Below are 16,819 nucleotides of genomic sequence, written 5' to 3' on the forward strand. Positions count from 1 at the left end.
ATCAAAATTCGAATTATATTCGAATTTAAAATGCATAATTTCAGTTAGGGTGAAGAAAAGCTTTTGGGTTCTCTCCTGAGGCCACAAGAAGGTGCATCGACCAATGCACGTTTATTCAAAGCATATAAGATAACATGACTATCTGTGAAAAAAGTGCATAATGTTTAATGTTTGTAAACCAATGATAATTAATTAAGTTGCTTAAACAACTAACTATAAAACAGCCTCATGTATGTATATATGCATAGTTTAATACAAAGGGCGGAAAGCCAATCATACAGAGTACGTTTTTCATTTAAAAACATGAGATGCAGTGGGATAGGGGAAACCCGCCATAAAGTCTCGATATATGTTTCTTTCAAAGTTAAACTTGCAGTAATTTTACATGGCTTTCTAAACATGCGGCTCCTTCGTGCGAGATGCAAGTGCAACGGTAATAGATGTCCGTCTAGAAAATGCGTGAAATATGCGTTGTGTGAACTGCTTGGTTTCAGTTTTGATGTAAACAAGATCTTCTCCGCATCGATGTTCTCTTTTTCCGCTATATTTTAATGAACAACGTAGCAGCGCCGCATCTAGTGGCTTCAACTGGATGGGCTAACAAAAACATAATAATGCAACAACACTTACATCTCATCGCATCTCGTGCGCCGCTTATAAGGCTGCCTCCTTAACGCACAACTAAAATTCAAATGCAACGTTTTTGCATTCTAATGTGGATTTTTATTTTAAATTCGACGAATATTCGAAATTCGATTTTTTTTTTGACAGCCCTACAAAGCACATAATATATATTTATATTTTAACTAACCTTACAAGGTTAAACGCAGGGTTATTTATTATTAGGAGTTAATTCTCCTCTTTAATGAACCTTCCAGCATGACAGTGAATCACATGACCATTTTTATTTAGATGCAACACACATTACATGAAGGGTATTGCAGTGGTTAATGGTTTGAGTTCAACTGATCACAGTTTATTTCTTGTTTGTAATAAAATAAACATACATATCAATTTTAGTTCACAAGCCTCACCGTGTACTGTACAGGAGGATGCCCAAGCAAACAAAAATGAATACAAACACACATTTAAGTAAAATCTGTGACTTAATCACATTTTATGTTGTCTTTTTCCTTTTAAAAAAGAAAAATAATGACATTCCAACTGAAAATATAATTCTACAGGACAGCCTACTTCTCGTCTTTGCCTTTAGTTTTTCTGTACACCATTTCCCTGAAGCTGGAAAGGATTTTGCTCTCCCTCTTTCTTCTTTCCTCTTGGTTGAAGGAAGCAAGCGCCCTCTTCTCATCAGCACTGTAGATCTGGTTTTCCTTTCTCAGACGCACAGCCTCCATACGCCGATGTCTGAGGGCATAAAGAATAGCATATAAAAATGTGTATGATACACCACAGTTCACGTGTGATTCATGAAACATTCGTATGCCACCAATCTCATCGTACGAATGATCGCACGTTGATAAATGTGGCGGCAGAAAACAATCGTCATTTGAATATCACGCCCCTAAAAACACCCTGGTTTAGAAGGCTCGCCCCTAGAGTTTACGAACCCCGGCCACAAACTGATCAAGAAGCAGATATAAACACTGAACGAACAGGCTTATTGATTCCATTATAAACACGCAAATTAAATTTGCTCTTATGTCAAATTTGGATTGTTGAGTGGGGACAATGGGCCTCATTTATCAATCTAACGTAGAAACCAGCGCAGATCCGTGCGCACAAATCAGTTTACGACAGAGTTCACGTGTGATTCATGAAACATTCGTATGCCGCCAATCTCATCGTATGAATGATCGCATGTTGATAAATGTGGCGGCAGAAAACAATCGTCATTTGAATATCACGCCCCTAAAAACACCCTGGTTTAGAAGCCTCGCCCCTAGAGTTTACGAACCCCGGCCAAAAAGAGGAATATAATCTCATGAAAGAGAAATTGATTTTACTCCCAAAACACCCGTTAACCTTGTTATTGCAAACAATTAGGCTACATTAAAGGGGTCATATGATGCGATTTCAATTTTTCCTTTCTCTTTGGAGTGGGTATGTGGGGGCGTGTTAGAACAGAGCCGTTTTAGGTAGGCGTGGTTAACTCTTAACAAGAGCTTGTAACACTCCAAAGAGAAAGGAAAAATTTAAATCCCGGTTGGGGAGTTACGGAACGATCTCATATCGCATAATCTTATTAACTGTTTATCTCCTGAACTGCATCTTTTGGAATCAGTAACGGATTACAATTTTCAAGTAATCTACCCAGCTCTGTGTATATTTAATGTATTATTGGGTTTTGAATACAGGATTCACAAAGATGTTTGAAACTCACACAAAACCACTGCTAGAGAGAATACACATTTTTGTAATTTGGACGTGTGAAAACCTGATAGTTACTGAGATGTATATATGAGACTAATAACACTGTAATAAAACTTTTATACAGTCTACAACATGTCTATGACAAGTCTTGTCATGCCAATAAATCACTTTGTAATTTTCATTTTTTTAAATTCTTCTTCTTCCTCTACATATTAATAATAATAATTATTATTATAAATTTATTTTACATAGCACCTTTCTACACACTCAAAACTGAAACTATGGATCTCTTTGGTTATTTTATTTGTAAAATGAGACTACCATTAAAAGCTACTTATATTATACTGATTTGAAAAATTAACCTTTATGGGGAAAAAACCCTGAAACAACAATGTAAATCACCTAAGGCTTTTCAAATGTATGTAATTTGCCCCAATTTGTAGGCTACTTAAAAGAATTATCTGTATTATTGCATTATGCATTTGTTTTCTATACGCCTATTCATATGTGTACAGATAGTAAAGTTTAAGAAAAATTCTTCCTGTCTCATTAACATTCATCACACGTCTGTTGAGGCAGACTGTTGTGCGCGACTCCTGTCGGTTGGTGGAGGCGCGAGCGCCAGACTCGTTCATCTCAGACAAGGAACTCGAGCTCCGTTGTGTTGTCCACGGCAACCGACTCACGTTATCGCTGTCATTATTGTTTAAGAACATAAGAATCGTGGATTTTGACGGGTCGCTCTGCAGGTATAGCATTTTGGCAATTCATTTCCGAAAATGTGTGAGATTAAAACTTTAATTCATCTTCTTTAACCACATACGCGTTGCTGTGCATCATAGAGTCAGATAGGCCGCGCGCTGCCGCCAAACCAGGAAGGAGAGTTGAATTGAGCCATTTGTTTTTGTTTTCACGCAGACCGCTGCACACCGGGGTCCTACCGGTTCTGAGTGCTAACATTAAAAAGCTGTGGCCTCACCGAAATAGCATTTTGTTTAATCACGTCAAACTAGTCAAAGGCATTAGTTTTTTTTTTGTCACTTTTCCATATGTCTTTATGCTTGGCTTTTGTTGCTGTACAATTAGCCAGCTAACGTTAGCTTTCCTGCGATTCTCGTGCATATCCTCATTCTGTTGCTTTGAATGTAGAAATTGCTTTGTATTTATCTTTTAAGTAAGTTAATGTTTAGATCGACATAACAACTTGAGAGAAAAATATGACATAAAAATATGATTTGTCATTGATAGAAAGCTAAAGTGTGTCTGCCAGAGTACATCTCTTTCATAACTGAAAGTACAATGTAGAAAGCCTTTTATAGTTTTTTTTTTTTAAATAACATTTTAACACGTTTTCTAATAGATTTGTTCTTAATACTAATCTGTTAAAACTGTTAAAGTACATTAAACCATATTTTACCCTTTTCTCCACAGGCATGTCGAAACTAAAGCTAATATCTGCAGCAGACACTCAGTACCCAGCATCACTGTTGAAGTCCATCAATGATGAGCGACACAGCGGTTTATTCTGTGATGTCACCATAATCGTGCAAGACCGCAAGTTCAAGGCACACAAATGTGTACTGTCCGCCTCAAGTACCTATTTCCGTCAACTTTTCGCAGTTGCTGGACAAGTTATAGAGCTGAACTTCATCAAGGCAGACATATTCGATGTGATCTTGAATTACATATACACGTCTAAAATCTACAGAGTTCGCTCGGACAGACTTGAGGATCTCATCAGCGCTGGTCAGGCTTTGGGAGTGACGTTCATAGCCAGTTTAGGAACGCCGCTCGCCCAAGTCAAAGGTTTACCGGGCCTGTCCAAAGAAAGTGAGAACAACAGCATCAATTCCTCTGAGAAGAATGACACCGGAGGTGAGAATATGCCAATCATTACTGAGACATTCTCACTGTCCGCTGAAGAGTTCAACATGGCGTGCGTTAATACGGAAAAGGAAGTGGACTCAGACAGCGATGATGTTCTTTTCGTCTCAAAAACAGAGGCCCCTCAAGCTCAAAAGACAAAGATATCAAACGTTAATGACAAAGAAGGAGGGCCAGAAGCTAAAAAACAAAAAATGACAAACGAGCAAGAAATTGCCTCTAAAGATTCAACAGCCCAAGAGAGAAACGACAAGCTTTCTTCTGAAAGAAATACATCACTCCAAAATAACTTTGAGCCCCAGCCCGATGTTGTGATCCTCTCAGATCCAGAATCCAGTAGCAGTGCTCTCACTTCACCAGTAAGAACGAGCTCAAACAGCGAACCCACCACCCCAGCTGGTGTGAACAGCCTTCCTCCTGATCCTCACAGCACCTCACTGCCTCTAGACAACAACGAAGTGCTCGGAGTCCAAAAGAAAAAGGTCCTTCTAGAGCACTCGCCTGATCATCCTGGAAAAATCAGACTGTCGGATGTAAGGCCGACGTATAGCACCAATAATGGACCAGTACCAGCAATGAACATAGTCCCGGCGGTGTTGGAGAAAAAGACGATAACATTAGACAAAGCCTCAGAAATCGATTCGCTATCGCCGGGTTGTAAAGTGTACGCCAACATCGGCGAAAACACCTACGACATTGTTCCAGAAAAAGAGGATCCTGTAGAGGGATCGGCTCCTGGTAGGAAATCGCAAACCCCACACGGTGTTCCCAGTGTGAGCAATCACTCGCCTCAAGGAAAGAAAAAATCAAAGCTGGATCAGGAGGATCACTACGAACTTATCATGGATGGAAAGACCTTTTACGTGTGCATCGTGTGCAAGCGTCCCTATGTGTGCCTGACGAGCCTCAGGCGGCACTTTAACACTCACTCATGGGAACGAAAGTATCCGTGCCATTACTGCAGCAAGGTTTTTGCCCTGGCCGAGTACAGAACCAAACATGAAATCACTCACACGGGCGAAAGACGGTACCAGTGTTTACTGTGCAATGAAACCTTTCTCAATTATCAGATTTTGTCCACCCACTGCAAGCAAACGCACAACCAAGACCCGTCGGGAAGGAAAGAGAAAGATGACTCGTGTAACAACTTGTATCGGCTGCTGCCGTGTAAAACGTTGCAGTTCAAACCGTATTCCTTCGTGTCCGAAGAGTCGGGAGGGATTCCGGTGATTGGTGAAGATGGGACTGTCCAACATGTAAACCCCGACAAAGAGCACTTTACCAACCAGCCACTTCCAGCTAGCCAAAGCAAAGCACTGACCTGGGACGACATCTTTGTAGAATCCGAAGCACAAAACAGGCCGGCGGCTTCACCTCCGCGCCCTATCGACCAAATAAATGCAGAAACCAGGAATGAATTTGAGTTTGTTATACCAGAGACGTACTGAGCATGCTTGTGCACTGCTCTGGCTCAGGTGCCTTGTTCCTTTGTACGTGCTTTTAATTTGAGAGGCGAGTGGTCGTGGTTCTTTGGACCATTTGATTGAAAACTCAACTTCAGTATCCATCAACTCATGAAAGTTGTTTCAAGGTGCTTTAATGTATATTTAGACAATGTATTACTTAGTGCTGGTTTACAGTTCAGTTTCACAATCCATTATTGAATCATAATAATGCTTCATCAGATAATATGACTAAGTAGACAATACATATTTTATGTACAGCTACATTAGATCTGTGTAGAGCTGACCTTTAATATTTTCTATTCCCATTTTTGTTCCGGACATTACAACCATGTCGTATGTAATTAGTAGGGATCAAGTACAGTTTGTTACAGTTATTTTTACAATTATGTAATTTTGATGTGTAAATGCTTTTTAGGAGAGCAGTACATAAATCCCAAGTCCAAAATCAAGTGTAATGAAAATTCAGAGTCAACATAAAATCATGCCTTTCGTTTTCAAAGTTTCTTTTGAAAGAGACGCTAACATCATTTTAATTTTCTTGTCAGCTTCTTATGGTAGTTATTAATGATTGTTTGGCACTAGATAGTTCAGTGTTAATGGCAGGTATTAGTCCTGCGGTAAGAAACAGTTTGAATGTTTATATTTATAGTTTTTGATTGTCAGCAGGTTTTAAGAAGGATGGAGTAAATATGTGAAATTTGTAATCCCATCTGTCCAGTAATTATGTTTTGAGGTTGTTTATTTATATGCTGGCCATACATCCTGATATATATCCCCAGACAGTAATCGAGACCTGAAGAGAGATATTCATCCCTCCTCCACTCATGTCTAGAGAAACAAGATACTGAATTGTTCAGGGTAATCAAAGGGTCATGTTGGTAGTACAGAGGACCTCTCCTTTACGGTTGAATATTTTGTACATATGTCATTTTTTTAAATGTTTTTTTCAGCATAGTTTTATCAATTATTTTAGCTTTGTGGGCTGTGAGAAGAATCTGTGAATACAATGAGATTCCTTCAGTCAGAACTAGTGCTTTAACACCATAACCATGTACATGATAGTACTGAAGACCTTCATTTTAACACTTTCTTCCCTTTTGGAACCTATTTATTATTAGGTCTTAGTGTGATATAGAATGAAATAAAACTTTGAAGAAAGTACACATGTATTTCTTTTATTTCCAAGAGCATGATGAAAGTGATTAGTATTTTTAAGTATGATAACCACCAGTCAATATGAACATTCCCGGCTCTGTATCAGAGTGGATCTTGTCGATGAACATATTATAATGCACCGATTCATGAATATAAACTGATGAGGGATCAAATGGATTCAGTGGTCGAGTGCCAGTGTGATAATGAAGCAAAAAGTCTATTCCACCTATACAATTTATATTTAATACTAAGCTGAACTATCAGTCTTTCATTTTAAGATTTTAACATCAAATGTAAACAATGCTTTCATGTGACATGAATGTGGTCAAAAATGAACAAACGAGGCAAAGATCCACTTTACGAGTTTTCTTTATAGCATGTGACTGTACTACAAACACCAGTTGCACCCAAATGTCAAATAGGAAGTAATAAAATTGAATTTCATCAGTAAAGGACAATGTTCTTTATATAAATCAAGCACATGAAGTACAGTGTACAGACATGGCATTCACAGTGGACACGCAAACAGACAAAAAGGAGAACACTAAGTCTTAAGACTCAATTCTGTTGTGTTACGAGAAGGCAGTTTTGTTCGGTATATGTACAACATATACAACATTGCACACACTGATATATTTGCATTGTGGAGGGAATTTCTATTATTATGTAGTGAACAATGTAGGTTTATATGATGGTTACTTATAAAGCTAAGCCTCCTTTTTTACATTCGGTAAGTCCTGTCGGCAATGCAGAACAGCGGACGAATGTGAAATGTACAAGTTTTGAAAGCCCTCTCATTCTTCATTCCATTATGTAAGAGCTTATTACTTTGCATAAATCAAGCAAAGGATATTTTTCGAATTTGTGACATGATTGTGTGCTTGACGTAATGCAGAAGAAACACCACATATTACAGGTTAGATCTTAGATCCTAATGAAGCACTCAGGACAAAAATAAGATTCAGCCTAAATATATGTACAGTTCTTTGCAATCTAGCTGCCCGAAACAGTTAAAAATAACTCGAGTAATTATCTAGAACTGTGTGAATACAGTAAATTCTGAAGACAATAAAGTGCAAATCAATTGCTAGATAAGATAAGAGACTCAGTCTCGTGCCGAGAGAGCAGAGGCGATGCGAAACACTTTGTGCCACTTTGGAAGGGAGAAGTTCACATTATGGAGTTACGCAAAGGAAACGTTACCTATAACGGGAAGAAGAGGCGAGCCAGGTGGAGCCGTACTGGAAGCGGACACGCATTTTAAGGCTTATCTGTGAACAGTCTTGATCTCATAGTCAGGCTAGTTGTTATTAGGTATATCCTCTTGGTTTGAGGCTACATAATGTGAATATTTTACACACTGGGTTTGACTTGAGCGAATCCTGTCAAGGTTTAATGTTGCATATTACATCTGCTGAATGGTGATGAATGAGCGTGGTTAATGCTGTAGTCTCTCTGCACTTAACCCGCTGCACAGGTGAACCTCCTCTTCAAAGGTCATTCATTCAGAACAATTATTGTTCAATGATGGGGTACACCAATATCCAAAAATGCCCAATGCCAGTTCTCTCTTGGCAGGAAAATGTCTTCCTTAGACTGGTCCCTTAGGGGCTGTATGGTGGGGGCTTCTCATCAGGTGGGTAATAAGGAGGAGAATAGCGAGGCGGGATCATATTTGGCCACATGTGACTGGCTCCAGACTGAGAGTCATCAGACAGGCCTGAAGAGTCAGGAAACATGCGGGCACCCTGTAAAATCACATTAGCACACATATCAATACACCTTCAAAACGTGTAAAGTATCTCTAAAGCTCTAAATCAGGATTACTATTAACTAAAACTAAAACCTTAAAAAATAGTGAAAATAGTTATTTAAATATTTTTTTAAAAGCTTCACCTTATTAAACTTACAAGGCAACATTAGTCATTTTCCTTTAGTTTTAACTACTAAAGTAACCAAAACAAAATAAAAAAACTAAAAAATAAATATTATATAGATATTTTTAAAAACAAAAAAATATAAAAATGCCAAAAACGCAACAAAACATTAGTGCTTTAAAAACAGAAAATATAAATATAAAATATAATTCAAAATATTAACAATTATAAAAGGATATCAATGATAGTGAAGTAACACTGCTCTCAATAAGTTAAAATTTTAATTTTTTGTACCAGGGGATGATCTTATTGTGCTTATTGTTTGAATACATTTTTAAAAGAATGGTTTGCACAAACTTTACATTAATTGACAGGCATAATAATGATCTTTTTGTTCTTATTTCTTATTATATTATATTTTTATTATAAATAGAAAAATTATAAATATATTGTATTTTTTATAAATATTCAAAATATTAACAAAAACTATAAAAGGATATCAATGATAGTCAAATAACACTGCTCTCAATAAATTAAATATTGAATTTTTTGTACCAGGGGATGATCTTTTTGTGCTTATTGTATATTTGAATAAATTTTTTAAAATAATTGATTGCATTAAGTTAATGTTAACTGACAGGCGTAATTAAAAAATAAATAGAAATATACAATATAAACATTATATTACTATATTATAGTATAGTAATAATAATAATTCCATATGTACATTTCATATATCATTAAATACATATAATACAACATAACAAGTATATGTATTATATTTTATTATATTATACATTTAGCATTTTCATCTCATCGAACAAGCATTGTAGAAAAAGTCTATATCATTTGCTAGAGTGACTTATAAATGGCCACTGAAGCATGCAACACAAAGTGTGCTGACAGCTCAAAGTGAATGCGATTACCTGAAGGTCATAGGCAGTGTATGGAGGTAAGCAGGGGGCAGTGTTGTAAAAAGAGTTGTTGGATGCTATGGGTCCATGAGTCTCTGGGGGCGGAGGAATAGGGAGAGGTTCTGGCTCACAGGAATCTGGTGCTGCTGTAGGCATCTTTAAAAAGAGACCCAATGAATGTCACAGGAGCTCAGAAATCATACAAAATGCAACTAATATAAGCTGCACTGCATTTCAATCTCACCATGTCCTTGAATCCCCCCAGCACGGCGGCAGTGATGATGCCCAGAAACAGAGCAACAATGTTGAGGATAGTAGCAGACCACAGCAGGTGGTAAAGATGCACAACGTCCTGGCAGCTCCGCACCTCTGTGTACTCGTGATACCCTCCTCGCAGTTCCACTCGACTGAGATGGCGAGGACAGAAATGTATTATCGTAAGAGGCTCATAAAAAGAAATACAACACATATAGGTGACAGGCTGAGCAACAAAAGAGGTGAAGCATGACAGAACAGCAATTCATGCAAAAGAAAAGAACAAAACCATCTGCATACCAGTGCACATCACTCTTAAGAAGAGCATGAAATGGATAAATATATCCAGTCTCCTTATTTAAGCTCACTGTCATACTTTTAACATAAATTATTGCTGTCTCCCCTCACCTGTGAAACAGGAACCAGAGAACACTAAATCTTAGTTCCTTTCACTTCACGAGTAAAGTAACTGTACGTAAAGTACAGCGACTGTATGTAGCCACACTCAAGATTTTAACAACAACAAATAATGGGCTGTCAATGTCATTGAGGGGCTAAAAGTGGAAAGACCTACTTCCAAATCATGGAGGATTTCCTAAATTTTTTCAAAACATCTTTATTCTGAAGTCCCATAAGAGGATGCTCTCTGAAACATAAATAAACACAAACGTTCTTTCGAACAGTGCTGAATTTCAGGGATAGAAGCACACACCATACAAGCAAATATAAACCAGAACCAAGGTAAAACAAAGATAGCATAGTTGTTGTTAGGTTTTTTTTTTTTTCAGATTGCCTGTTTGCAGAAGGTATCCTAGGAGGGATGTATCCAAATGGGACTCGCTCACACACACATACATACTTGCCACAGTTGTAAAGGTCACAGCAGTAGCAGGTGTTGCTCTTCACACGCAGGTTACAGGAGACGCGAGATGCGGTGTGACAGTGAACCTGAAAGACAGATGTGCTTTCTAAATGGGATTATAATATACTAATAACAAAACCCATAAATTCAGAGGCTTGTAATTTGGCAAGAGCGCTTCTCTCAGGCTGACGACTCACATCTAAATCAAACGCGGTTCCGCTGGAGTAATATTCACATCGGCCAGCATATAGAGGTCTGAGGTCCTTTGAAACAACAACAGCAGTATGCCATAACAGAGATTTAACTGCGATGATTTTCTGAAGAAAGGCATTTTACAATAACATGGTGTGGAAGCACTTACTATATGTCTTGCAGCAAAAACGCCATCCACTATAGCACAACAGAAGGCCGCCACCACACCGAAGCTGATGAAGACAATGGAGGCCACCAGCTGTAAGCAGAACAGCAGTGTCAGCCTATTCATCTGCTGTAGTAGCTCAATGCACGTGCATTCACACCTGGTCACTACTAGTACTATGTACGATTCCTTACAGAGACAGATTGAAGTGGTTTGTCTAAGATCTTGTAGATGTGTCTATTATGGGATACGGAGATAATCTGGACTGAATGGATTCGGCCTTATTGCCACTTAACTTCGCTGATTTCCCTGCCATTTCACAACCAACCATTTAGATACCCGTCACTCCATTCTGTCGGCAATCAAAGGCACTTTGCAGAGGCGTGTCTCGTGGCATTGTAAAATCAAGAATATGGAAAACATTTAACTGCCCAAATCAGAATAATAAATAATACCATTTTGTGTTATTTTTGATGTGCTGTATCTAATCTAAATAAATGCATATCTTAAACCAGCTCATTCTTTTCTAGAAAAAAGTTTGAGATCAGTGAAAATGCTTCTATTTTGCATTTTTCTAATTTAACAAAAATTATCTTACTTATATTCATATTTTTATTATAAATAATAAAATATAATATTAATACCCTACTGCTCAAAAGTTTTGGGCTAAAGATATTTTTTGAAAGAAATTAATATACTGTTATTCAGCAAGGATGCATTAAATTGATCAAAAATAATAGTAAAGACATGATTTATAATGTTACAAAAGGATTCTGGATAAAAAGTATCACAGTTTTGCAACTTTAAACAGCACAAAGCACTATTTTAAAGATAATAATAATGAAAAATGTTTTAAGCAGCGAATCAGCTTATTAGAATTATTTCTGAAAGATCATGTGACACTAAAGACTGGAGTAATGATGCTAAAAATAGTAATAATATTTCACAATATTACTGTATTTTTGGTCAAATAAATGCATACTTGGTGAGCATAAAATACGTATTTCAAAAACATCTTACTGACCCCAAACTTTTGAATAGTGGTGTATATAATATTTAAATACGTAATAATGCTTTAAATATATTTTATATAATTTCATATATTAAAATAAAAATATATATGAATATTACATTTATATTATAAATAAAATTATGATGTATAATACTTATATTGAATGTATACAACTTATGTTATCAGTGTAATGAGTGATAAGGATTAAAAAAATGATCATACATTTCAGAATGCCTTAATATTTGTTTTGTCTCCATTTTGCTTTAATGACAGCAGTGCGGCTGAAGCTGCATGAACTGAGTGAAACCTGATGATCATGTTCTCCAGCATAATTTGAAAAGTATCCAAAGAGCATCTTGTGCTTCATGGAAACAAGAACATCTGACCATCTGTACAAAAGGATTTGACATGCTCAATTCTACAAATTTGCTTATTTGATTAGGGACCCACAAATAGTGCAAAAGCATCATAACACGTCGTTCCTTGTTTTACATTGTTCAAAAACTAAACATTGCTTATTTCCAGGATTTTTTTCAGATTTATAAAATCTCAGACTTCCAGACACCAATCTACATGCTCGACTCCAAGGGATCATGCACTCTCCCAATAGTAAGTGTCCCTGTGTGTCTATGATCTGGCCAGCCATGCCGTCCTCATGCATTCTTTATTTGGATCGTAGCACCTCCTATTCCCTCTGCACTTGAATGGCTTCTGAACATTCCTGCCTGAACATCCATCCCGCTCCCCTTACACTGAGCTATTTCTGGGTGCATTTCACCACAGGGCCTGCAACATGCCCTGCTATTCGAGCTCAAACCTGTGAGCCATTTCTGCCATCATGACATGACTAAAAACAAGCAGCTGAATCTTAAAAATGTGTTTGTTTGTGCGAGTATTTGGTTAGAAATGTCAACTGGATGATGGAATGCACAAGCACAGAATTCGATATGAGCAGTGTAATGAAAGACTCCTTACCATCTGCCTCTTATTCTCTATCAAATGAGCGCCAATGATTCCCAGAAAGGACCCGAAGCCGAGCTGAAAATATCACAGGGTGAAACTCAAGTCATGAGAGTTGCAACTCTATATAAAATATCAACCTATTTCAAAGTCTTAAAAGTAGACGACCTCACTTCATTATGATCCCACATACAATCTCCCATTCCCACAAAGTCTTTTGTCTTTCTACAAGCAGTATAGTTTATTTTATGGTGAGGTCAACATCCGAGTTAAGAGCTATATATATGAAATCTGGCCATGTCCCCAACATATAGTATTTCAAAACAGTCAATCCCTGCGGAATACTAGGAAAACACCTGTTACTTCTACAAAACGTTCTGGACTGTTACTTAAGCTTGTATGTTTTCTCCTAGAGTGTTGAACAAAATGATACTTGCTGTTGAATAATAAATGGATGAGTTCACTCAGTTCAACCTTACAGTAATGAGGTAATGGCCACCGGTCACCATAATGGCAGGCCAAGCGGAAAATAATTAAACATGAGGCCTTTCCTTCCCTGCAGTACTTTACATCACAAACCCATTTATAGAACAAGAGGATAGTTTGCAGTCTGTTCTACGCACGACTATGAACATTAGTAGCATACTTACAATGACTCCTGGATAGTAGCCACCAACAGTGATGTTTTGCGTCCTGGTAGTAGCGGCTAGACCAAAGAGCAGGATGAGTATGGAGACGACAAGGAGCATCACTGTTACTATGATGGACTTTCTTTTCCTCCTCTTAAATGATCCTGGAAAAGACAACGGAGTAGGAAGAAGCCACGGCACAACACGCCCTTCCTTTGGGCAGCATTTGGTTACTCCTTCTTACATTTGAAGCACGTTCGTTTTGGGGTGAAGGCAGCAAAGCAAAACAACCAGTGTATTTGACCTCTTGTATGTGTATAGTATCTACAACCGCAAAGGCACTGCCACAACACAGAAACCCAGAAAGACGTAGGTGATGTAATATGATGGGTTTCTATCATCAACCAAAACATGTTTAAACTATTATAACCGCATAAAAACAAAATTTCACTTACGGTTGTGTATTTTTTATTAACAATATCAAACAGTGCTACATCGACATTCGTTGGGGGCATCCGAGACATGCAGGAATGTAGGTTACGGGAAGCTTATTTTTCTCTCGTGCTAATATATTCTAATAATTAGGATGAATAAACGTTGCTAATCGCATTTAAATGTAAATACAAGCGTAAATTGTCCTCCGTTTTACCGTAATGGTCTGCGGGCGCAGTGAATGCCATTGACCTTGCACTTACCCATCGCATCTGAGATAGGAATACCGCTGCCTTGCGCATTCAGCCCCGCTGGCATTGTAACGTCAGGATATGCAGCATTAGCTGCAGTTATGACTTCAAGTCAAAAACAAAGAACCTAGTCAATAAGACAACGATGCCTTTCCTCAGAGCCCATGGATGGAAACTCTTTTCCTGCCGTGGCATTCTCTGACACCATGCGTCCCCCGTGTAGCCGCGCTTCTCTCATCAGCATCTGGGTCTGTTGTTCATGAGTCCGCTGCCATCATCCCTTCAGCAGAACGCCGCACGGAGCACAGCACTGCGCATGCGCAAGGCAGAACCGCTCGCTGTGGGTCAGGATTGGAACAGTGAGTCATTGCGATTAGGTTCTTTCGAGCAGTCCGTTTCAGAAGAAACCTATCTGTTCAAAAATAGATTCAGAGGTTGTCCCTGAATGCATGTAACACGCTTTAAACGTTCAAGTGAAGTCATGTGCAATTCGTGCATGTCACAAATTGCTGTTTATTACTTAAGGGTGTTTGTAATTTCATGCTTCCTTCCAATCAGTTTGCAGCCGTGATTCAGTTTATAAAAACTAAAGTCATTTAGAACTTAAATAGAGTTCCAAAGAACGACTAAAATCATAAAGGTTATTGTATGCAGTTGCTGGACTGCATAGCAAATTTCTAAACAATTCTACATATATTCACGACGTTTTATAGAGAAATTCGCGTTTCGCAGATTATTTTACCTGCTACATTTACACACAGAAATTAGTCTGAGAATATCTAAAGAAAAAGTAACAATTTGGTTGGTTAACACGAAAATACTTTAAGAACATTCAATATAATCTATAAAATAATACTTTTGTGTAATTTTTCTACAAAAATGGCTATTTTGAAAGTCTCAGAACTAGAAGCAATATTAAAGGGGTCATATGATGCGATTTCAATTTTTCCTTTCTCTTCGGAGTGTTACAAGCTCTTGGTGCATAAAGAAGATCTGTCTCCTTCGTCTAATCCGCCGCCTCTAGCCCTCCGGCCGTTCCTAACGCTAGCCCCCGGCTTCTGCTCACTCAAGGCCACCGTGTGTGACACTGTGTTACGTTGTGAAAGCGAAACTACTTTGTTTGGCCTTCCAAAAATGGACATGACTAGAAATCAGTTTTGATAAGTTGTATTTACAACTGTGCAGCACATTTTATGGAGGACCTTTCCTGATCCTGGGAGAGTAGACTACAATGCCGGCTGTTCTGACTCAAAGACTGTAAGTACGTTTTTTATATTTAAAGAGTTTTTATATTTTATATATTTAAAGCGAGTTTTTTGGGCAGTGTAGAGCAGGGCTTGTTGTTTGTCATTTCTCCGATCACAAATGCAGACATGGTTTTATGTTAGCATCATATGACCCCTTAAAAGTAATGAAAGTGTGCCATCATCAGGTAGTTGGTGAATATAAACACAAAAGGTTTGAAAATAAAAATCAGTCTCTGAGTTTAAAAAAAGTTCTTAAAGCCCCCCCCCCATCTTTTTAACTTGCATTTTTGTTTATTTTATGGTTCGCTCGTGCAGCTTCAGATCTAATTGACATACACCAGGCTCCTCATGTATAGCACACCCATTATATTGATGTATCTCTTTCTTAGTCTCTCTCTCTCTCTTGCTCACACACACACACACACACATAAATAAATGAAAGTATATATCATGTGTTGCAGAGTTCAAAATGTGTGTGCAGTTAAAGGCATAGTTTGAGTCCTACTTAGTTTTATGGTAATACATTATGTAATTGCTGCTCCCACAGCAACATAGGCCTATTTCATAAAGGCTGGTTGTATTTAAGTAAATGTAACTGAATAGAAGTTAATGGATTTTTATATCGCCTTTAATTTTTTACCAAAACGAGCATTCACTAGGCTACTACTTAAGTGTTTGCTTGTTTGTGTAAAAATTGAAGGAAATAAAACGCTACATTGAATATATTGATCTCTATTCCTCCAGCCCAGTCTTGTCACAAAGTAAAAATGACTGCATCTGCTCGTTTCAGTCCTTGATGGTCTTTCTTTGAATGACCTGCTCTTCACCAAAGAAAGCAGAAAGAACCAGACAAGACCGAATTTTCCATGACGCGATTTCTTTTCAGGTTTAAAAAAATCAGCGGGTTCACGGAGCTCAACGTGATCTGTGTACAAATATTAAGCTTGATGTCAACTTTGTGAATTTATTACGCTTTTGACGCCAACGCAGACCAAAGCTGGCACATATTTCACCATTTTGCGTTTGTCTCTTTAATGCATCATGTAATGCGCGTGAATACTCTCTCCAGTTTAACAGCCCAGCGAGTCAATGGGGATTGTTTAGTGACGGGTCCTGCATACTAAACCTCACTGTTCTAATGTGGTTGCTGATGCCGTACTTAGTGATTGACAACGGCAAATGTAGA

At 37.9% G+C, this 16,819-nt stretch overlaps 2 protein-coding genes across 3 annotated transcripts; one reads left to right on the plus strand and one right to left on the minus strand.

The window, feature by feature from the left end:
• The first annotated feature begins 2,965 nt into the window (after positions 1-2,965).
• Positions 2,966-6,749, plus strand: LOC107744540 (transcriptional regulator Kaiso-like). Its single transcript, XM_016558245.1, has 2 exons — positions 2,966-3,080; positions 3,763-6,749. Exon 2 carries the CDS (start codon positions 3,765-3,767, stop codon positions 5,661-5,663), a length of 1,899 nt encoding a protein of 632 aa, XP_016413731.1. The 5' UTR covers positions 2,966-3,080; positions 3,763-3,764; the 3' UTR covers positions 5,664-6,749.
• Positions 6,750-7,181: 432 nt separating this feature from the next.
• Positions 7,182-14,698, minus strand: LOC107744541 (transmembrane protein 255A-like). Of its 2 annotated transcripts, XM_016558246.1 has the most exons (10): positions 14,399-14,698; positions 13,725-13,867; positions 13,090-13,152; positions 11,106-11,195; positions 10,942-11,007; positions 10,742-10,830; positions 10,457-10,528; positions 9,872-10,034; positions 9,640-9,783; positions 7,182-8,584 (listed from the first exon to the last, which is right to left on the minus strand). In XM_016558246.1, the coding sequence occupies exons 1-10, from the start codon at positions 14,451-14,453 to the stop codon at positions 8,441-8,443; spliced, it is 1,029 nt and encodes a 342-aa protein (XP_016413732.1). In that variant the 5' UTR covers positions 14,454-14,698; the 3' UTR covers positions 7,182-8,440. The 2 variants fall into 2 exon arrangements, with proteins under 2 accessions (XP_016413732.1, XP_016413733.1); XM_016558247.1 differs by lacking the exon at positions 10,457-10,528 and having other exon boundaries at positions 7,184-8,584; positions 14,399-14,697.
• Positions 14,699-16,819: the final 2,121 nt, after the last annotated feature.

This window comes from Sinocyclocheilus rhinocerous, unplaced genomic scaffold, assembly GCF_001515625.1.
Source record: "Sinocyclocheilus rhinocerous isolate Xijiao unplaced genomic scaffold, SAMN03320098_v1.1 scaffold557, whole genome shotgun sequence".
In the NCBI taxonomy this organism is placed as follows: Eukaryota; Metazoa; Chordata; class Actinopteri; order Cypriniformes; family Cyprinidae; genus Sinocyclocheilus; species Sinocyclocheilus rhinocerous.